General features: G+C 54.1%; 2 protein-coding genes across 4 annotated transcripts in view; both read left to right on the top strand.

Moving 5' to 3' along the window:
• Positions 1 to 1,841: 1,841 nt before the first annotated feature.
• On the top strand, positions 1,842 to 10,760 carry ICAM3 (intercellular adhesion molecule 3). Of its 3 annotated transcripts, none has more exons than XM_025368393.1 (7): positions 1,842 to 2,137; positions 2,731 to 2,997; positions 8,563 to 8,868; positions 9,182 to 9,469; positions 9,752 to 10,006; positions 10,126 to 10,374; positions 10,477 to 10,760. In XM_025368393.1, the coding sequence occupies exons 1-7, from the start codon at positions 2,062 to 2,064 to the stop codon at positions 10,677 to 10,679; spliced, it is 1,644 nt and encodes a 547-aa protein (XP_025224178.1). In that variant the 5' UTR covers positions 1,842 to 2,061; the 3' UTR covers positions 10,680 to 10,760. The 3 variants fall into 3 exon arrangements, with proteins under 3 accessions (XP_025224178.1, XP_025224180.1, XP_025224179.1); XM_025368395.1 differs by having other exon boundaries at positions 2,434 to 2,997; XM_025368394.1 differs by lacking the exon at positions 9,182 to 9,469.
• Positions 10,761 to 10,903: 143 nt separating this feature from the next.
• The window catches only part of RAVER1 (ribonucleoprotein, PTB binding 1), a 19,355-nt gene continuing 8,296 nt past the window's right edge, over positions 10,904 to 21,962 (top strand). The window contains exons 1-3 of the mRNA XM_025368392.1: positions 10,904 to 11,247; positions 13,694 to 13,760; positions 15,130 to 15,599. Coding sequence (XP_025224177.1) covers positions 10,978 to 11,247; positions 13,694 to 13,760; positions 15,130 to 15,599 — 807 coding nt within the window. The 5' untranslated portion in view covers positions 10,904 to 10,977. The remainder of the gene's footprint in view (positions 11,248 to 13,693; positions 13,761 to 15,129; positions 15,600 to 21,962) is intronic.

Raw genomic sequence — 21,962 nt, 5'->3', positions numbered from 1 at the left:
TTTTTTTTTTGAGACTGAGTCTGGCTCTGTCGCCCAGGCTGGAGTGCAGTGGCCGGATCTCAGCTCACTGCAAGCTCCGCCTCCCAGGTTCACGCCATTCTCCTGCCTCAGCCTCCCGAGTAGCTGGGACCACAGGCGCCCGCCACTTCGCCCGGCTAGTTTTTTGTATTTTTTAGTAGAGACGGGGTTTCACCGTGTTAGCCAGGATGGTCTCGATCTCCTGACCTCGTGATCCGCCCGTCTCGGCCTCCCAAAGTGCTGGGATTACAGGCTTGAGCCACCGCGCCCGGCCATCGTCCAGCTAATTTTTTATATTTTTGGTGGAGACGGGGTTTCACTGTGTTAGCCAGGACGGTCTCGATTTCCTGACCTCTTGATCCGCCCACCTCAGCCTCCCAAAGTTCTGCTGGGATTACAGACTTGAGCCACTAAGTCTGGCATCTTTTTTATTTTATTTTATTATTATTTTTTTTGGAAACAGGGTCTCACTGTGTCGCCTAGGCTGGAGTGCAGGGGCACAATCTCAGCTCACTGCAGCTTTGATCTCCCAGGCTCAAGCGATCCTCTCACCTCAGCCTTCCAAGGAGCTGGGACTACAGGCACCAGGTCCATGCTACTGGGCCCTGCTATTTACAAATACACTAGACTTGGGTTTTAGCTGCTCTCTCAACACTAGGTGGGAAATGAATTGTTCGGAAGGCAGAGGAATAGAGGAGGGACCTGATTAGGAAGGTGGGGGTGCTCCAGATGAGAGAGGAGGTGCTGTGACCTCAAGGTCTGGGAAAAGTGGGTGAACGCAGGGCCCCATCAAGGCCCTCAACAAGGTCCCTCTCTGGTGCTCAGATGTTAGGCCCAGAAGACAGGTCAGAGGCCTGAGGTCAGCGGCAGATCAAAGGTGGGAGTCCCCCCTGGTCCCCTTGGTGCCTTCCCTTGGAATGAAGTGACCAGCTGCCTGGAAAGGTGGGCAAGGGGGCAACAGGATGAGGTAAAGGCCAGTTACAAGTAGAATCCTGGAAGGTCGGGTGAGGTGGCTTATGCCTGTAATCCCGGCACTTTGGGAGGCCAAGGCAGGCGACTCACTTGAGGTCAGAAGTTTGAGACCAGCTTGGCCAACATGGTGAAACCCCATCTCTTACCAAAAAGTACAAAAATTAGCCAGGCGTGATGGCACATGCCTGTAATCCCAGCTACTCGGGAGGCTGAGGCAGGAGAATTGTTTGAACCAGGGAGGCAGAGGCTGCAGTGAGCCGAGATCCCACTACTGCACTCCAGCCTGGGCAACACAGTGAGACCCTGTCTCAAAACAAAACAAAAGCCAAATCGAATCCTGGAAAGACAGTGGCTCAGGGACTCAGCTGTCCCCAAATCACCTACCTTAGCTCTTCGTGCATGGGAGGGGGGATCCCCAAAATCTTCAAAGATAGGGAGATGTCCTCAAGATCTTCAAAGGTGGCCAGGCGTTGTGGCTCATGCCTGTAACCGCAACACTTTGGGAGGTCAAGATGGGAGGAGGCCATCTCAAGACCAGGAGTTCAAGACCAGTCGGGGCAACATAGCAAGACTCTGCTTCTGTTTTTGTTTTTTTTGTTTTTTTTTTTTTTTTTAATGTTTCCTTGAAATCTCACCTTAGCATCTAAACAGTGGTGCCTACAGGTTTCCCCATTAACTTCCTCTCTGGGAACAGAATATTCCCCTCCCCACCTAAGTTCAGCCGGAAGGAGATGCCTCATACCCCCACACCCAGGCTTCCCAGTGCTGAGAACAAAGGAAGCCAGTTCAGTTAGCATTTCCTGGCTAGGAACTGGGGGCCAGCAGTGCAACTGAGACCAGCCCTGTCCCTGGGGGAGACTCAGCAGTGCTGGCCACTTTGCAGAGCCCCGTCTGGGTCCCCCATTCTAGCCCCCCAGGGCCACAGCATCCCCTTCTCCCCACAGGCCTGGGTAAGGTGCAGTCCCCAGACTTCTGCAATCTTAACCGCTGTGCTTCCGTCTCAGTGGGAGGCCCCGCCTTTCCCCCTGCCTGCCCTTTGGGCACCTCAGGAAGGCACCTTCCTCTGTCAGAATGGCCACCATAGTACCATCTGTATCGTGGCCCGGGGCCTGCTGGACTCTGCTGGTCTGCTGTCTGCTGACCCCAGGTGAGGCTGGTCAAGCCCAGGAGGGCTGGAGAGGGCTGGGTTTTGGGGCTCAGTAGAAGGTGGAGGAAGAGAATGCAACACTGTTTGCATCCTGCCACACTGCGACTTGGCTGCTGACCCCGTATCCTCGGGAGAAAGTTCTGGTTCCTTAGTTCTGCCTTCAGGTGGTCAGGCCCCAGCATACGGCTTCTATGCCATCCCTCTTCCCCAACACACACACACACACACCCCTCACGCTTCCTGCTCCATCTGAACTCCTGAAATTTGCCCTTTGCGTATGTGGTTCCCTCTGCCAGGATCACCTGTCCCTTTCACTTGCTAACTCTTACTTAGCTTTCAGTTTCAGGCTGGCATGGTCCCCTCCTCCAGGAAGCCTTCCCTGACTCACCTCCTCCTATGCTGGATCAGAGCCTCTTCTGGCCTCCTTCTGAGTTCTCCCTGGTCCCTGATGGATTCTGCCTTTCCCACTGGACCATGAGGGCGGGAACCCTTCTATCTCGGCACAAGGAAAGAGGTGTTAAATGGTGGGGCCTGCTGATACGCGGGTTGGGGGGCAACAAAACAAACACCAGGATTTCTTCATGTTCCTGAAGGTGCCCAGGGGCAGGAGTTCCTGCTGCGGGTGGAGCCCCAGAACCCTGTGTTTCCTGCTGGAGGGTCCCTGTTGGTGAACTGCAGTACTGACTGCCCCAGCTCTAAGAAAATCATCTTGGAGACGTCCCTATCAAAGGAGCTGGTGGGCAATGGCACGGGCTGGGCAGCCTTCCAGCTCAGCAACGTGACTGGCAACAGTCGGATCCTCTGCTCAGGGTACTGCAATGGCTCCCAGATAACAGGCTTCTCTGACATCACCGTGTACAGTGAGTCGATGTGTCCAGAGGTGGGACTGGTGTTGGGTAGTGGTGTGGGCAGGTGGCCGATGGCTCAGGAGAATGGAGACCCTCAGTTTGCAAAGAATGGACCAGGGTTCTGACCCAGAGCTCAGACCTGGACATTTATGTGTGTGAGATACAAAGACATAGAGACACATCTCAATCTCATGCCAAGGCAGCAGTTGTGAAATCAATTAACTTGGGCCCCAACCAGCATTTTTTTTTTTTTTTTTTTGAGACAGAGTTTCGCTCTTTTTGCCCAGGCTGGAGTGCAGCTGCGCAATCTCGGCTCACTGCAACCTTCGCCTCCTGGGTTCAAGTGATTCTCCTGCCTCAGCCTCCCGAGTGGCTGGGATTACACATGCACGCCACCACACCCGGGTAATTTTGTATTTTTAGTAGAGATGGCATTTCTTTTTCTTTTTTTTTTTTTTTTTGAGACGGAGTCTGGCTCTGTCCAGCCCAGGCTGGAGTGCAGTGGCCGGATCTCAGCTCACTGCAAGCTCCGCCTCCCGGGCTTACGCCATTCTCCTGCCTCAGCCTCCGGAGTAGCTGGGACTACAGGCGCCCGCCACCTCGCCCGGCTAGTTTTTTGTATTTTTTTTAGTAGAGACGGGGTTTCAACATGTTAGCCAGGATGGTCTCGATCTCCTGACCTGGTGATCCGCCCATCTTGGCCTTCCAAAGTGCGGGGATTACAGGCTTGAGCCACTGCGCCCGCCTGAGATGGCATTTCATCATGTTGGCCAGTCTGGTCTTGAACTCCTCACCTCAGGTAATCCGCCTGCCTTGGTCTCCCGAAGTGCTGGGATTACAGGCATGAGCCACTGTACCCTGCCCCAACAAGTTTTTTTTTTTTTTTTTTTTTTTTGAGATGAAGTCTGTCGCTCTGTAGCCCAGACTGGAGTGCAGTGGTGCCATCTTGGCTCACCACGACCTCTGCCTCCCGGGTCCCAGTTCAAGCATTCTCCTGCCTCAGCCTCCCGAGTAGCTGGATTATAGGCATGCGCCAGCATGCCCAGCTAATTTTTGTATTTTTTGTAGAGATGAAGTTTCACCATGTTAGCCAGGCTGGTCTTTAACTCCTGACCTCGTGATCTGTCCACCTTGGCCTCTCGAAATGCTGGGATTACAGGTGTGAGCCACCTTGCCTGACCCCAACAATAATCTCAACACTTTGGGAGGCCAAGGCAGGAAGATTGCTTGAGCCCAGAAATTTAAGACCAGGCTGAGCAACATAGGGACACCTTGTCTCTACAAAAATAAAAAATATTAGCTGGGGCCGGGCGCGGTGGCTCACACCTGTAATCCCAGCACTTTGGGAGGCCAAGGTGGGCGGACCACGAGGTCAGAAGATCGAGACCATCCTGGCGAACACTGTGAAACCCCATCTCTACTGAAAATACAAAAAATTTAGCCGGGTGTGGTGGCGGGCGCCTGTAGTCCCAGCTTCATAGGAAGGCTGAGGCAGGAAAATGGCGTTAACCCGGGAGGCGACGGAGCTTGCAGTGAGCGGAGATTGCACCACTGCACTCCAGCCTGGGCGACAGAGCGAGACTCCGTCTCAAAAAAAAAAAAAAAAAACAAAACGAGTAGCTGGGAATGCCGGGGCCCGCCACTTAACACAGCTAGTTTTTTGTATTTTTTAGTAGAGACGGGGTTTCACCATGTTAGCCAGGATGGTCTCGATCTCCTGACCTCGTGATCCGCCCATCTCGGCCTCCCAAAGTGCTGGGATTACAGGCTTGAGCCACCGCGCCCGGCCTTTTTTATTATTTTTTATTTTTGTCGAGACAAGGTGTCCCTATGTTGCTCAGCCTGGTCTTAAATTTCTGGGCTCAAGCAATCTTCCTGCCTTGGCCTCCCAAAGTGTTGAATTAGCTGGGCAGGCCGGGCGCGGTGGCTCAAGCCTGTAATCCCAGCACTTTGGGAGGCCGAGACGGGTGGATCACGAGGTCAGGAGATCGAGAGCATCCTGGTGAACATGGTGAAACCCCGTCTCTACTAAAAAACACAAAAAACTAGCCGGGCGAGGTGGCGGCGCCTATAGTCCCAGCTACTCGGGAGGCTGAGGCAGGAGAATGGCGTGAACCCGGGAGGCGGAGCTTGCAGTGAGCTGAGATCCGGCCACTGCAACTCCAGCCCGGGAGACAGAGCGAGACTCCGTCTCAAAAAAAAAAAAAAAAAAAATTAGCTGGGCATGGTGGTACATGCCCGAAGTCCCAGCTACTTGGGGGGCCAAGGTGGGAGAATCGCTTGAGCCCAGGAGTTCAAGGCTATAGTGAGCTATAATTGCACCACTGCACTCCAGCCTGCGTGAAAAAGTAAGACCCTGTCTCTTAAGCAAAAAAAAGGGGGTACCCCTTTCAGTCAGCAGTAGGTGAATGGAGGTTTTATATTTACACTTTTTTATACTTTTATTTTAGAGACAGGCTCTCCCTATATTGCCCAGGTTGGTCTCAAACTCCTGGGCTCAGGCAATCCTCTTCAGTTTCTCCAGTAGCTGGGATTGCAGGCCTGAGCCACTGTACCTGGCTACTTTTTTTTTTTTTCTTTTTTCTTTTTCTTTTTTTTTTTTTTTGAGACGGAGTCTTGCTCTGTCCCCCAGGCTGGAGTGCAGTGGTGCAATCGTGGGTCACTGCAACTTCTGCCTCCCGGGTTCAAGCGATTCTCCTGCCTCAGCCTCCTGAGTAGCTGCGATTACAGGCGCATGCCAACATGCCCGGCTCATTTTTGTATTTTTAGTAGAGACAAGGTTTCAACATGTTGGTCAAGCTGGTCTCGAACTTCTGACCTCATGATCCACCTGCCTCGACCTCCCAAAGTGCTGGGATTACAGGTGTAAGCCACCACACCTGGCCTTTTCTTCTTCTTTTCTTTTTTTTTTTTTTGGAGATGGAGTCTCACTCTGTTGCCCAGGCTGGAGTGCAGTGGCACGATCTCAGCTCACTGCAACCTCCACCTCCCAAGTTCAAGAGATTTTCCTGCCTCAGCCTGCTGAGTAGCTGGGACTACGGGTGTGCACCACCACGCCCAGCTAATTTTTGTATTTTTAGTAGAGACGGGATTTCACCATGTTGCTCAGGCTGGTCTCAAACTCCTGGCCTCAAGTGCCTTGGCCTCCCAAAGTGCTGGGATTACAAGCGTGAGCCACCATGCCTGGCCTACTTTTGATTTTACTTTTTTTATCCTTTGAGACAGAGTCTTGCTCTTGTCCCCCAGGCTGGAGTGCAATGGCGCGATGTCAGCTCACTGCAAACTCTGCCTCCTGGGTTCAAGTGATTCTCCTGTCTTAGCCTCCTTAGTAACTGGGATCACAGGCATGTGCCACCACGCCTGGCTAATTTTTGTATTGATTTTTAGTAGAGACAGGGTTTTGCCAAGTTGGCCAGGTTGGTCTCAAACTCCTGACCTCAAGTGATCCGCCTCCCTCAGCCTCCCAAAGTGGTGGGATTACAGGCGTGAGTCACCTAGCTCAGTTTTTTTTTTTTTTTTTTTTTTTTTTTGACATAGAGTCTTGCTCTGTCACCAGGCTGGAGTGCAGTGGCACTATCTCAGCTCACTGCAACCTTTGCCTCCTGGGTTCAAGTGATTCTCGTGCCTTAGCCTCCTGAGTAGCTGGGATTACAGGCATGTGCTACCACGCCTGGCTAATTTTTGTATTTTTAGTAGAGACGGGGTTTCACCATGTTGGCAAGGCTGGTCTTGAACTCCTGGTCTCAGGTGATCCGCCCATCTTGGCCTCCCAAAGTGCTGGGATTACAGACATGAGCCACAGTGCCCACCCTGAGGCCCAGGGTTTTGTAGGTGTACCTGGGAGGGCACCCAGCCTGGGAGTGTCAAGTCTCCTGTGACTGTACCAGAGCATCTGGAGAGGCTGCCACAGGGCTGGTGAACCAGGAAAGCTCTGAGTGTCTGAACCTGATTGGAGAGAACTGAACTAATCTCTGGTAGAGGCCAAAGCAGGTGTTCAGGCCAGAAGCTAGGAGAAGGGGCCAACAGACTCCCTAGACATGATATCCAGGAGGCGCCTCTGCTACTTATCGTTTGTGCGTCCTTAAGTAATTCACCTCCCCTCTCTGTGCTATATATTTCTCCATCCATAAAAGAGAAAAAGTCCAGGCGCGGTGGCTCACACCTGTAATCCCAACACTTTGGGAGGCTGAGGTGGGTGAATCACTTGAGGCCAGGAGTTCAAGATCAGCCTGGCCAACATGGTGAAATCCCGTCTACTAAAAATACAAAAATAGGCCGGGCATGGTGGCTCACACCTGTAATTCCACTTTAGGAGGCCAAGGTGGGTGGATCACCTGAGGTCAGGAGTTTGAGACCAGCCTGACCAACATGGTGAAACCACGTCACTACTAAAAAAATAAATAAAAAATTAGCCAGGCATGGTGGCGGGCACCTATAATCCTAGCTACTTGGGAGACTGAGGAGGCGGAGGTTGCAGTGAGCCGAGATCCTGCCACTGCACTCTAGCTTGGGCGACAAGAGCGAGACTCTGTCTCAAAAAAAAAAAAAGAGAGAGAGAGAGAAAGGGCCGGGAACGGTGGCTCACGCCTGTAATTCCAGCACTTTGGGAGGCCAAGGCGGGCAGATCACCTGAGCTCAGGAGTTCAAGAGCAACCTAGGCAATATGGCGAAACTCCGTCTCTACTAAAAATACAAAAAAATTAGCCTGGCATGGTGGCATACTCCTGTAGCCCCAGCTACTCGGGAGGCTGAGACAGGAGAATCCCGTGAACCCGGGTGGCGGAAGTTGCAGTGAGCCAAGATCACACCACTGCACTTCAGCCTGGGCAACAGAGCAAGACTCCATCTTGGGGAAAAAAAAATAGTTACTGCTTATTAATATCTTCCCTTAGTATCTTTCCTTAGACCTTCAAGAGGTCATCCACCTTCATGCACACAACAACCTAGTGAAATCTTCTCTATTCTTCTCTTCTTTTCTTTTTTTTTGAGACAGAGTCTTGTCGCTGGAGTGCCATGGTGTGATCTCGGCTCACTGCCACTTCTGCCTCCCGGGTTCAAGCGATTCTCCTGCCTCAGCCTCCCAAGTAGCTGGGATTACAGGCACACACCACCACACCCAGCTAATTTTTGTATTTTTAGTAGAGACAGGGTTTCACCATGTTGGCCAGGCTGATCTCGAACTCCTGATCTCATGATCCACCCATCTCAGCCTCCCAAAGCTCTGGGATTATAGGCGTGGGCCACAGCGCCTGGCCATAAACAGGAATTTGTAATATTCATGTCAAATAGTCATAAACGTTCATCCCTTCCTTCCTCTTTATTAATTTTTTTTTATTGTGCCATCCTGGAGAACAGAAAATTTTGTTTAGCGCCTCGCAAGGTGTCTGACAACACAGGAAATGATAATCACTGCACTAATGATAATAGCAAACGCTTTGGCCCAGTTCTAAGCCCTCTAAGTTTATTAACTCAAAGCTCACAGTTTTCGGCAGGACCGCCCTGTCTCCTCCCCAGTCCCTGGGGTGGGTGGGTGGGGTTGCAAGACCCGCTAAGTGCCATCCTCCCTTCCTCTCTCAGGCCTCCCGGAGCGCGTGGAGCTGGCACCCCTGCCTCTTTGGCAGCCGGTGGGCCAGAACTTGACCCTGCGCTGCCAAGTGGAAGGTGGGTCGCCCCGGACCAGCCTCATGGTGGTGCTGCTCCGCCGGGAGGAGGAGCTGAGCCGGCAGCCAGCAGTGGGGGAGCCAGCAGAGGTCAATACCACTGTGCTGACCAGCAGAGAGGACCACGGAGCCCATTTCTCATGCCGCACAGAACTGGACATGAAGCCCCAGGGGCTGGAACTCTTCTGGAACACCTCAGCCCCCCGCCAACTCCGAACCTTTGGTGAGAGAAGGGGCTTCAGACGGTGGGTGATGAGCTGAGTCAGGGTAGAGGGTGCCCTGGCCTTGGGGCTCATGAGAGTGGGGTGCCCCGGACCTCACAGGCTTCTGGGAAGTAAAGCCCCAGGCCACTGGGCAGGGTGGCCCCAGAAGGGAGGCCCAAGCCGTGGGATCTTTGGAGAAGGCCGTTTTCATGGCCGTGTGTGTCCTGGGAAGAAGGGTGACGCAGTCGGCAAGAATTCCTGATGGGGGGGATGAAGGTGTCCTGAGGAAGGCACAGTCCTGGGGGTTGTGCTCATGCCCACCTTTCTCCCCAGCCCTGCCGGTGACCCCCCCGCGCCTCGTGGCCCCCCGGTTCTTGGAGGTGGAAAAGTCGTGGCCGGTGACCTGCACTCTAGACGGGTTTTTTCCAGCCTCAGAGGCCCAGGTCTACCTGGCGCTGGGGGACCAGATGCTGAATGCGACAGTCATGAACCACGGGGACATGCTAACGGCCACAGCCACAGCCACAGCGCGCGCAAATCAGGAGGGTGCGCGGGAAATCGTCTGCAACGTGATCCTAGGGGGCGAGAGACTGGAGGCCCGGGAGAACTTGACGGTCTTTAGTAAGAGGAGGCGTGGGAAGGGGGCGCGGCCTCAGCAGTCTGGGGGCGTGGCAGAGGGGGCGGAGACTAGCCGAAAAGGTGGGGCCTGACTTGCCCCAATAGTAGTTGCAACGCGGGCTGGGCCTGAGTGCCCGAAGTTGGACAAAGCCCAGAAAGAGGGCGAGGCTTGAACGCCAAAAGCGTGGCCCGGATATCCTGAGACGAAAGGGGAGGGCGGAGGGAACGGCTTGACCTGCAGGAAGGTCTTGTTCATTAAGCTCCTGGGCAATGCCCCGCCTTTAGGCTTCCTAGGACCCATTCTGAACCTGAGCGAGCCCAGCGCCCCCGAGGGGTCCACAGTGACCGTGAGCTGCATGGCTGGGGCTCGAGTCCAGGTCACGCTGGACGGAGTTCCAGCCGCGGCCCCGGGGCAGCCAGCTCAACTTCAGTTAAATGCTACCGAGAGTGACGACGGACGCAACTTCTTCTGCAGTGCCACTCTCGAGGTGGACGGCGAGTTCTTGTGTAGGAACAGTAGCGTCCAGCTGCGTGTCCTGTGTGAGTCGGTCACCCTGACCTTTAATCCCTTCACCCCTGCCCTGGAAAGATTAGACGCTCCTCTGCACCACCGTGCCTCGGGTGTGTTGGGTGTCTGATCACACATGGTGGTTCCACAGATGGTCCCAAAATTGACCGAGCCACATGCCCCCAGCACTTGAAGTGGAAAGACAAAACGAGACACATCCTGCAGTGCCAAGCCAGGGGCAACCCGTATCCCCAGCTGCGGTGTTTGAAGGAAGGCTCCAACCGGGAGGTGCCGGTGGGGATCCCGTTCTTCGTCAATGTAACACATAATGGCACTTATCAATGCCAAGCGTCCAGCTCACGAGGCAAATACACCCTGGTCGTGGTGATGGATATTGAGGGTGAGCTAACACTGGGCCGCGGGCCTGGACTGGCAAGCCGCGGGGGGCGGGGGGGTTGGAGACAGGGGGGACGCATATTGACTTAGCGCTTTCTCTGCACAGCTCCGAAGTCCCACTTTGTCCCTGTCTTCTTGGCGGTGTTAGTGACCCTGGGCGTGGTGACTGTCGTAGTGGCCTTAATGTACGTCTTCAGGGAGCATAAACGGAGCGGCAGGTACCATGTTAGGCAAGAGAGCACCTCTCTGCCCCTCACGTCTATGCAGCCGACAGAGGCAATGGGGGAAGAACCGTCCAGAGCTGAGTGACGCTGGGATCCGGGGTCAAAGTTGGCAGGGGCTTGGCTGTGCCCTCAGATTCTGCACCAATAAAGCCTTCAAACTCCCTAATCTGTGGTTTGATTCCACCCGCGCTGCAAGGCTCTCCCACCCAGGTGCACATCCACTGAGTAGCGTCGCTGCGACGGAAGGAGGCGGGGTCTGTGGCGCGCAGACGCACCTTGAACTCTTGAGAGGCGGGCTGGGGCTTAGCCAATGGGTTAAGGGGGGAGGGAACGAGGTGGGGCTTCTCTCAGCCAATCGACAGGCGCGCCCTCGTTGCCGCTCTATGCCGCTCCGCCCCGGCTCGTTGGTCCCAGAAGGCGCCGGGTTTCCCAAGATGGCGGCGGACGTGTCCGTTACTCACCGGCCCCCGCTGAGCCCGAAGTCTGGGGCCGAGGTCGAAGCCGGCGATGCCGCGGAGCGCCGGGCGCCGGAAGAAGAGCTTCCGCCTTTAGATCCAGAAGAGATCCGGAAACGCCTGGAACACACCGAGCGCCAGTTCCGTAACCGCCGCAAGATACTGATCCGGGGCCTCCCGGGGGACGTGACCAACCAGGTATTGGGGGGGGCGGTGTAGGAGCGTGGCGGGAAATACCACGGTGCGCGTGCGCGGGGGGAACCGGGCGACACCAACGCTGAGGTGCGCGGGGGTCGTTGGCGGGGGCGTCCAAGCACCGGATCCACGCGGGATCGAGAGAGACCAAGAGCGGGATGTGGGGGGGCGGTGATGAAAGGGGAAACCGGCTGTGAAGTGAGGGAGGGCGTTGCTAGGGGCGACCACAGGCTTGGTCGACACCAAGTGATGGAAGGGGGCGGACAGCTTTGGTCCTGTTGGGGAATTGTGAATGGGCTGGTACATTGGACCACCAGTTGCCCCCTGCTTGGATGATGCTTTTCTCCACCCACTCTACCACAGGGTGGCGGGACCTCAAATCCAGAAGTTTCAGGACTGCGGAGAGTATGCCCCTCCGTCTCATGCGTTTATTCACTGCTCTCAGAGATAAATCCGGAAGTAACAGCAGCCCCTGGGTCTCAGCCCCCAAAACCTCAGGATTAATTTGGGAAAATGGGGTCTCCTGCCACCAGCCTACAGACCTACAGGAAGGAAGCGGGGCCTGTGTTCTATGGATCCCCTCGTGGCTAATCTTCCTGCTAGGAGTGCCCTTCTCATGGGGCCAGCATGGGGCAGCACTTCCCAATGCTCTTTGGACCCGGGGAAATGGCATCTATACTGCCCTGCCCTATGGCGGTGAAACAGGTTCTCGCTTCCTTCTGCTGAGAATCCCTGCCCTCTGGCCCACCAGCACACCTGCCACTGGCTCTCCCTGCCCATGGGTGGGCACCTGGCTAGTGGGACCCCAGGGATGTTGGGAGGGGCTGAATTTGGGGACAGATCGGGGCAGGCATCATTAAGAATGGTCAGGTTTGTTTCTGGGTCTTCCTCTCAGTGTCTGCAGTCTCTAAGCAGGAAACACATTGTTTCTCCTGCAAGATGCATAGTGTATCTGGCCCCAGCAGGACCCAGCACTTTGCCTTCAAAGCTGACTTGAGGCTGGGCACGGTGGCTCATCCCTTTAATCCCAGCACTTTGAGAGGCTGAGGCAAGAGGCTGTCTTGAGCCCAAGGGTTCAAGACTAACCTAGGCAGCATAGTGAAACCCCCATCTCTACAAAAAATTTTAAATAATTAGGCATGGTGGTGCGTGCCTGTAGTCCCAGCTACTCAGGAGGCTGTGGTGGGAGGATCACTTGAGCCTAGGAGGTTGAGGCTGCAGTGAGCTATGATCGTGCTATTGCACTCTAGCCTAGGTGACAGAACAAGACCCTGTCTCTAAAAAAAAAGAAAATAAATGAGCTGGCTTGCAAGAGGGCAGCCTTATCAGGAGGAGGAAATTGGGAGGCATGTGAACCCACAGAATGTGGGGCTTACTAGTAGATGGGCTTCCCAGTCAGGTACCCGTGGGTGGCCGCGCTGCCCAACTGAATGGCCTCCAGCTGATCTCTTCACTTCTCCTAGCCTAGGTTTTCTCGTGTACAACATGAGTTTGTTAATACGTCACTTACAGAGTTGTTAGAAACAGTGAATCTTGCAAAAGGAGGTTCATGGAGGTTAAATGACTTCCCTAAAGGCATATTCCTTGTTGTTTTTTTTTTTTTTTTAAGATGGAGTCTCACTCTGTAACCAGGCTAGAGTGCAGTGGCTTGATCTCTGCTCACTACAACCTTCACCTCCCAGGTTCAAGCGATTGTCCTGCCTCAGTCTTCCAAGTAGCTAGGACGACAGGCGCACTCCACTACATCTAGCTGTTGTTTTGTATTTTTAGTAGAGACGGGGTTTCACCTTGTTGGCCAGGATGGTCTCGATCTCTTGATCTCATGATCCGCCTGCCTCGGCCTCCAAAGTGCTGGAATTACAGGCGTGAGTCCGGCTTTTTTTTTTTTTTTTTTTTGAGACAGTGTCTCCCTTTGTCGCCCAGGCTGGAGTGCAATGGCACACTGCAACCTCTGCCTTCTGGGTTCAAGCAATTCTCCTACCTTAGCCTCCCGAGTAGCTAGGATTATAGGTGTGCGCCACCTATAACCAGTGGCGCCACCAGTAGCCACTCCTGGCTAATTTTTGTATTTTTAGTAGAGACAAGGTTTCACCATGTTGGCCAGGCTGGTCTCGAACTCCTGACCTCAGATGATTCACCCGCCTCGGCCTCCCAAAGTGCTGGGATTATAAGCATGAGCCACCCCACCCAGCCAGCTAAAGGTATACCCTTTAAGAGCATGTTGCCTGGGTAATAGCACAGTCTGCAGCCAGGTTCTGAATCCCAGCTCTGCCAGGTATGAGCAGAATGACCTTGGCCAAATTACTGCATCAAGCCTCAGTTTCCTCATTGGTAAAATGGGGGGTGGTAATTGACCTGCCTTCATAGCTGGTGGCAGCTATGAGGGCGGCACCAGGTTGCCCCCTTCCATCTCCAGTAACTCCCTGTCTTTTGTCTTATATCTCCACAGGAAGTACATGACCTGCTCAGTGACTATGAGCTCAAATACTGTTTTGTGGACAAATACAAAGGGACAGGTTTGTGGGGCCATGGGGTGGGCCAGGGCAGGGAATGACCGTCTCTGAAGATGGGAGGGCCCTGGCTCACTGTCTGCTGTCTGAACTTCAGGCCCAGTATTGCCCCCCAGGCCAAAATGGCAGGTTGCCCCAATCTGCCTGTCATCCTGTCATCTTGGGACAGCCTTCATGTTCTCCTTGAAGAACACTGGGCATTGGGCTGATTCTCTTCCTACTCCACTCGCTTGGCATTGAGCTAATTCTTGACAATGTTTGGCCGTGGGTTCATTCTCTTCCTACCCCTCTTGCCTCTTCCTTACCCAGCCAGTCACCCATGCTTGTGTGTTTTTGTTTTGTTTTGTTTTTTGTTCTTTGTTGAGATGGAGTCTTGCTCTGTCGCCAGGCTGGAGTGCAGTGGTGTGATCTTGGCTCGCTGCAACCTCTGCCTCCTAGGTTCAGCCCATTCCTCTGCCTCAGCCTCCCAAGTAGCTGGGATTATAGACATGTGCCACCACACCCGGCTAATTTTTGTATTTTTAGTAGAGACAGGGTTTCTACCTGGGTGGGTCCAGGTTAGCCAGGTGAGGAGGTGGGGCTCAGTGTTCCACGCTCAGGGAACAGCAGCTGTGAAGGCCCCTCTGGAGTGTGCCTGGTGTGGTCGGATAGCAGTAGTGAGATGGGAGGGGAGGTTGGCGAGCGCACGCAGGCTGCACTGCACCCTGCAGCTAGAAGCCACCAGATGGATGTTGCGTGATCTGGTTACCATTTTGAACAAAGCTTCCTGTGGCCTCTGGGTGGATTGCAAATCTGGGGCAGCATGTGGCAGCAGGGTTCAGGGCACTGGTGGCCTGGAAAGGTGGCAGGGGTGGGCAGTGTAGAGTGGGGCTCTGGGGTCCAGCTGCCTGGGTTCAAGTCCAGGCTCCCCTACTTGGGCACAGGGGTGCTGCTCTGGGCCCGTTTCCTCACTGGCAAAATGTTGGTTGTGATGATTAAGTTATAACCATTTGACAGATGAGGAAACTGATACCCCCAAAGACACCTGGGGCTTGGGGCTTAAATCTGGGCCCCAGTGAGCATGGGCTTAACCACTGCCCTTGGTATCATCAGAGTGACCCACGGCGTTCTTAGGACAGAGCCAGGTCCACAGTTGGTGGGCGCTGCTATGGGTGCGGGTGGACGCAGGGCTGGGAGAGGGCGTGGGCTTCGTGGAGCCTGGAGTCAATGGCAGGCGCGCTCGCCTGTGTGAGTCGCCAAGGCTGGCAACTGTTCAGATTGGCAGGCACCTGAAATGCCCAGCATTTTGAGGTCCCACCTGCTTTGCAGGGTGGCAGGGTGGAGGGGCAGGCCCTCGGGGCCCGGCTGACCTCGCACTGCCCTCTTCCGACCGCAGCCTTCGTGACCCTGCTGAATGGGGAGCAGGCCGAGGCCGCAATCAACGCTTTCCACCAGAGCTGCTTACGGGAGCGCGAGCTGTCGGTGCAGCTGCAGCCCACGGATGCCCTGCTGTGCGTGGCCAACCTGCCCCCCAGCCTCACACAGCAGCAGTTCGAGGAGTTGGTGCGGCCCTTTGGCAGCCTGGAGCGCTGCTTCCTGGTCTACAGTGAGCGCACTGGCCACTCGAAGGGGTATGGCTTTGCCGAGTACATGAAGAAGGACTCGGCTGCCCGTGCCAAGTCGGACCTGCTGGGCAAGCCACTGGGACCGCGCACCCTCTACGTGCACTGGACGGATGCCGGGCAACTGACGCCTGCCCTTCTTCACTCCCGCTGCCTCTGTGTGGACCGCCTACCACCTGGCTTCAACGATGTGGACGCTCTGTGCCGGGCGCTGTCAGCTGTCCACAGCCCCACCTTCTGCCAGGTGAGCCCTGCGGAGAGCACTGGGGAGCAGGTGCCAGGCCCGGAGCACCTGAGGGAGTCTTTGGAGTCATCTGCCTTTTCTTTTTTTTTTGAGACAGAGTATCACTTTGTCAACCATGCTGGAGTGCAGTGATGCAGTCTCAGTTCACTGCAACCTCCGCCTCCTGGGTTCAAGCGATTCTCCTGCCTTAACCTCCAGAGTAGCTGGGATTATAGGTGCCCCGCTACCATGCCTGGATAGTTTTTATATTTTTAGTAGAGGTGGGGTTTTGCCATGTTGGCCAGGCTGATCTTGAACTCCTGGCTTCAGATGATCCACCCACACTGGCCTCCCAACATGTTGGGATTACAGGCGTGAGCCACCGCGCCCGGCCAGAGGATTTGAATCCCTGTGCAACTTCAGGCCTCACTGTCGCTCTGTCAGATGCAGGTGAGGCCACTCTTTTTTTTTTTTTTTTTTTTTTTTTTTTTGAGACGGAGTCTCGCTCTGTCACCCAGGCTGGAGTGCAGTGGCCGGATCTCAGCTCACTGCAAGCTCCGCCTCCCGGGTTCACGCCATTCTCCTGCCTCAGCCTCCCGAGTAGCTGGGACTACAGGCGCCTGCCACCTCGCCCGGCTAAGTTTTTTTTTGTATTTTTTAGTAGAGACGGGGTTTCACTGTGTTAGCCAGGATAGTCTCGATCTCCTGACCTCGTGATCCGCCCGTCTCGGCCTCCCAAAGTGCTGGGATTACAGGCTTGAGCCACCGCGCCCGGCCGTGAGGCCACTCTTGTAACTGGATCTTGAGGCTTGCTCACCACTCACCTCCTCATTCGCTGGTACCTTCATCAAACCTCCCATGGGGTCCCAGACCCTGGCCAGGCATTGAGGAGGCTGCAGAGGAGCCCACAGTCTATTTGAACCTTGAGGTCAGAGACTGAGGCTTCGCTAGATCCCAGCCCCACCCTCGAGCTCGGGCCAGTCACTGGCTCTCTGATCTACAGTTTCCCTCCTCCGTAAGCAGGGACTCAATACTTGCACAATGGGTTGGCAAAACAGCCCCTTGTTCATTCAGACCACATGTGCCAGGCACTTCTGTGTATGTGCCTCGCCCTGTGACAGGTGCAGTGGGGCGAGAATAGGCCAGACTCACTCTCTAAGAGCCCCCAGAAGGTCTTGATCCCCAGAGATCCTGAAGGGGACATTCCTCCAGCACTCACTGTGGACTCTGAGTACGTAACCTTTAGTTGCTTCATCCTGTAGCAACCCTGAGAGACAGGTATCACTCCCATTTTCAGGTGAGGATACCAAGGCACACAGGGGTCAAATAACTTGCCCAGAGTTAAACAGCCAGGGTCTGGCAGAGCTGAGATCAGAATACCACAGCCTAGCTCCGGAGCTTGGACCACTGAGAGGAGGCCAGTGCAGAGGCTTAGAAGGGGTAGGCCTGGCCAGACGCAGTGACTCACACCCGTAACCCCAACACTTTGGGAGGCTGAGGTGGGCGGATCCCTTGAGCCTAGGAGTTTGAGACCAGCCTAGGCAATATGGTGAAATCCTCTCTATACAAAAATTAGACAGGTATGATGGTGTGCCTGTAGTCCCAGCTACTCAGGAGGCTGAGGTGGCAGGATCGCTTGATCCTGGGAGTCTGAGGCTGCAGTGAGCCTTGATCGCACCACAGCACAATGACACTACAGCCTGGGCAATGGAGCTAGACCCCCATCTCAAAAAAAAAAAAAAAAGAGTCCTGGGCTCAGACCCCCAGCTCTGTGGCTTTGAGTGGGTCCCTCTCGTGTAAGTGGGGTATTGGTGCCCCATTTAAACTAGGTGTCAGTTGGGAGGCAGAGGCAGGAGGATCACTCGAGACCAGGAGTTCAAGACGAGCCTGGGTGAGATAGTGGGACACCATCTCTATATTTAAAACAAGAAACAGGCTGGGTGAGATGGCTCATGCATGTAATCCCAGCACTTTGACAGGCCAAGGCAGGTGGATCACTTGAGGTCAAGAGTTCAAGACCAGCCTGGCCAACATGGTGAAACCCTGTATCTACTAAAAATACAAAAAAAATTAGCCAGGTGTAGTGGCACAGGGCTGTAATTCCAGCTACTCAGGAGGCTGAGGCAGGAGAATCGCTTGTACCTGGGAGGCAGAGTTTGCAGTGAGCCGAGATCGCGCCACTGCACTCCAGCCTGGATGACGGAGCAACACTCCATCTCAAAAAAACAAAAAAACAGGCCACGCGCAGTGGCTCACGCTTATAAAGCTTTGGGAGGCTGAGACGGATCACCTAAGGTCAGCAGTTTGAGACCAGCCTGACCAACATGGAGAAACCCCATCTCTACTAAAAATACAACAAAAAAAAAAGTAGCCAGGCATGGCGGTGTGTGCCTGTAATCTCAGCTACTTGAGAAGCTGAGACAGGAGAATTGCTTGAACCTGGGAGGCTGAGGTTGCGGTGAGTGGAGATCGTCCCACTGCACTCCAGCCTGGGCGACAGAGCGACACTCCATCTCAAAGAAACAAACAAACAAAAAGCTGAGTATCCATGAGCCATGGGAATCCCCTCTCTGTTTACTCATCATTCATTCATTCATTCATTCTGCCGCCTTCTCTTGGACACCTGCTACATACCAGGCCACCTGTGCGGGCTCAGGACAGAAGATGAGTTAGCACAACGGCCTCACCTTTTTTTAAATTTTTTATTTTTATTTTTTTAAGACAGAATCTCACTCTGTCACCCAGTCTGGAGTACAGTGGCGCAATCTTGGCTCACTGCATCCTCCGCCTTCCGGGTTCAAGTGATTCTCCAGCCTCAGCCTCCCGAGTAGCTGGGATTACAGGCGCCTGCCACCACACCCAATTTTTGTATTTTTAGTAGAGATGGGGTTTCGCCATGTTAGCCAGGCTGGTCTCGAATCCCTAACCTCAAGTGATCCGCTCACCTCGGCCTCCCAAAGTGCTGAGATTACAGGCATGAACCACTGTGCTGGCCTGGCCTTACCTTCTTATGTGGAGATCAAAAGTCACAGGGTCATGACCAGCTACAGGTACTCTTCTAGCCTGTTTCCCCATCTCAGAATGGGGTTGTCAGTGCTTCATGATCAGGTGATTGTGAACAGCTGCCCATTCATTTCTCCACTGGAACATTCACTAAATTTTTTTTTTTTTTGAGATGGAGTCTTGCCCAGGCTGGAGCGCAGTCACGTGATCTCAGCTCACTGCAAGCTCCGCCTCACAGGTTCACACCATTCTCCTGCCTTAGCCTCCCGAGTAGCTGGGACTACAGGTGTGAGCCACCGTGCCTGGCCTTATTATTTTTATTTTTATTTTTTTTGTTGAGACAGGTTCTCACTCTAACACCCAGGCTGGAGGAGCCCAGGCTGGAGGAGTGCACTCCAGCCTCGACCTCCAGGGTTCAAGAGATCCTCCTGCCTTGGCTTCCCATGTAAGCTGGAACTACAGGAATGCATCAGCATGGCCAGTTGATTTTTAAAATTTTTTTTTTTTTTTGAGACGGAGTCTCGCTCTGCCACCCAGGCTGGAGTGCAGTGGCCAGATCTCGGCTCACTGCAAGCTCCGCCTCCTGGGTTTGCGCCATTCTCCTGCCTCAGCCTCCCGAGTAGCTGGGACTACAGGCGCCCGCCACCTCGCCCGGCTAGTTTTTTGTATTTTTTAGTAGAGACGGGGTTTCACTGTGTCAGCCAGGATGGTCTCGATCTCCTGACCTTGTGATCCGCCCGTCTCGGCCTCCCAAAGTGCTGGGATTACAGATTTTTAAAATTTTACGTAGAGGCTGGGTGCAGTGGCTCATGCCTGTAACCCCAGATCACTTGAGGTCAGGAGTTCGAAACCAGCCTGGTCAACATGGTAAAACCCTGTCTCAAGGCCAGGCACGGTGGCTCATGCCTGTAATCCCAGCACTTTGGGAGGCCGAGGCGGGCGGATCACGAGGTCAGAGATCAAGACCATCCTGGCTAATATGGTGAAACCCTGTCTCTACTAAAAATACAAAAAAGTTAGCCGGGTGTGGTGGCATGTGCTTGTGGTCCCAGCTACTTGGGAGGCTGAGGCAGAAGAATCGCCTGAAACTGGGAGGCAGAGGTTGTGGTGAGCCAAGATCCCGCCACTGCACTCCAGCCTGGGTGGCAGAGTGAAACTCTGTCTCAGAAACAAACAAACAAACAAAAAACAGAAAAAAAAACCCTGTCTCTACTAAGAATACAAAAAAAATTAGCCAGGCTTGGTGATGGGTGCAAAATTATGTGAAGATGGGATCTCCCTATTTTGCCCAGACTGGTCTGAAACTCCTGTGCTCAAACGATCCTCCTGCCTCGGCCTCCCAAAGTGCTGGGATTACAGATTCGAGCCACTGGGCCTGATCTCACCAAACATTTGTTGAGCATCTGATGAGTACCAGGCATTGAGGTGACGTCCTCCAAGGAGCTCACCTTTAACGTTAGGTGACCCGTTTGAATGGAGAATGGGCTTGACAGTGAGGCAGCTTGAGGTTCACACATCAGTCCCCATACTTAGGAATTGTGTGGCCTTGATCACTCTGTGACCCCTCTGAGTCTCTCTCTGCTCATCCCTAAGATGGGTGTGATTATGGCCGGGCACAGTGGCTCGTGCCTGTAATCCAGCACTTTGGGAGGCCAAGGCGGGCAGCTTGCTTGAGGTCAGGAGTTCGAGACCAGCCTGGCCAACATGGTGAAACCCCGTCTCTACTAAAAATACAAGAATTAGGCCGGGCGTGGTGGCTCACGCCTATAATCCCAGCACTTTGGGAGGCCGAGACGGGCGAATCACGAGGTCAGGAGATCGAGACCATCCTGGCTAAAACGGTGAAACCCCGTCTCTACTAAAAATACAAAAAACTAGCTGGGTGAGGTGGCGGGCGCCTGTAGTCCCAGCTACTCAGGAGGCTGAGGCAGGAGAATGGCATAAACCCAGGAGGCGGAGCTTGCAGTGAGCTGAGATCCGGCCACTGCACCCCAGCCTGAGCAACAGAGCAAGACTCCGTCTCAAAAAAAAAAAAAAAAAAAATTAGCTGGGCGTGGTGGTGCACGCCTGTAATCCCGGCTATGGGGAGGCTGAGGCACGAGAATCACTTGAACCCAGGAGGCGGAGGTTACAGTAAGCTGAGTTCACATCACTGCACTCTAGGGCAACAGAGCAAGACTCCATCTCAAAGAAAAAAAAACAAAACAATGGGTGTGGTTATGGGAGATCTGTGCCCAGACCTTGGCACAGGGCGTGGGCCAAGGCGAAGGGCTGCTACCTGCACCTTTGCTGCCCGGGCATTCAGCAAGTGCTGGGGCCCAGGCCCAGCCACTTCCCTTAGCATTGCTACCTGGCTTGGCCACTGTCTGGAACGAGAGCCCTTCCTTCCCCACCCCTTGCTGATTATCTTTTTTTTTTTTTTGAGACGGAGTTTGGCTCTTGTTGCCCAGGCTGGAGTGCAATGGCGTGATCTCAGCTCACCGCAACCTCTGCCTCCCAGGTTCAAGCGATTCTCTTGCTTCAGCCTCCCTAATAGCTGGGATTACAGGCATGAGCCACCATGCCCGGCTAATTTTGTATTTTTAATAGAGACAGGGTTTCTCCATGTTAGTCAGGCTGGTCCTGACCTCAGATGATCCGCCCACCTCGGCCTCCCAAAGCGCTGGGATTACAGGCATGAGCCACCGCGCCTGGCCTCTTTTTCTTTGTTTTTAAGCAACAGGGTCTTGCTCTGTCCTTGGAGTACAGTGGCTCAATCATAGCTCACTGTAATCTTGAATTCCCGGGCTTAAGCAATATTCCCCCCTCAGCTGGGACCATAGCCCGGTACCACCACATCCTGCTGCAGCACTGTGTCTTGGGACAGCCATCACCAGTACCCTGATGTGGCTGGTCCCATGAAGGCTGTCAGCCTGGCCTTGTCTGATTCCAGCTCTAGACTGTGACCTGGACAAGGGACTGTCCCTCTCTGAGCCCGAGTTTTCCCACCTACAAAGTAAGGGCGCTGACAGTGCCTGCCTTTTTTTCTTTACTTTTTTTTTTTTTTTTTTGAGACGGAGTCTCACTCTGTTGCCCAGGCTGGAATGCAGTGGCCGGATGTCAGCTCACTGCAAGCTCCGCCTCCCGGGTTCACGCCATTCTCCTGCCTCAGCCTCCTGAGTAGCTGGGACTACAGGCGCCCGCCGCCTCGCCCGGCTAGTTTTTTGTATTTTTTAGTAGAGACGGGGTTTCACCGTGTTAGTCAGGATGGTCTCGATCTCTTGACCTCGTGATCCGCCCATCTCGGCCTCCCAAAGTGCTGGGATTACAGGCTTGAGCCACCGCGCCCGGCTGCCTTTTTTTCTTTTCTTTTCTTTGTTTTTTTTTTTTTTTTTTTTTTTT

Source organism: Theropithecus gelada, chromosome 19, assembly GCF_003255815.1.
Source record: "Theropithecus gelada isolate Dixy chromosome 19, Tgel_1.0, whole genome shotgun sequence".
Taxonomy (NCBI): domain Eukaryota; kingdom Metazoa; phylum Chordata; class Mammalia; order Primates; family Cercopithecidae; genus Theropithecus; species Theropithecus gelada.
Note: the sequence above shows the minus strand (reverse complement) of the source record. Positions and strands in the feature narration are given on the sequence as shown.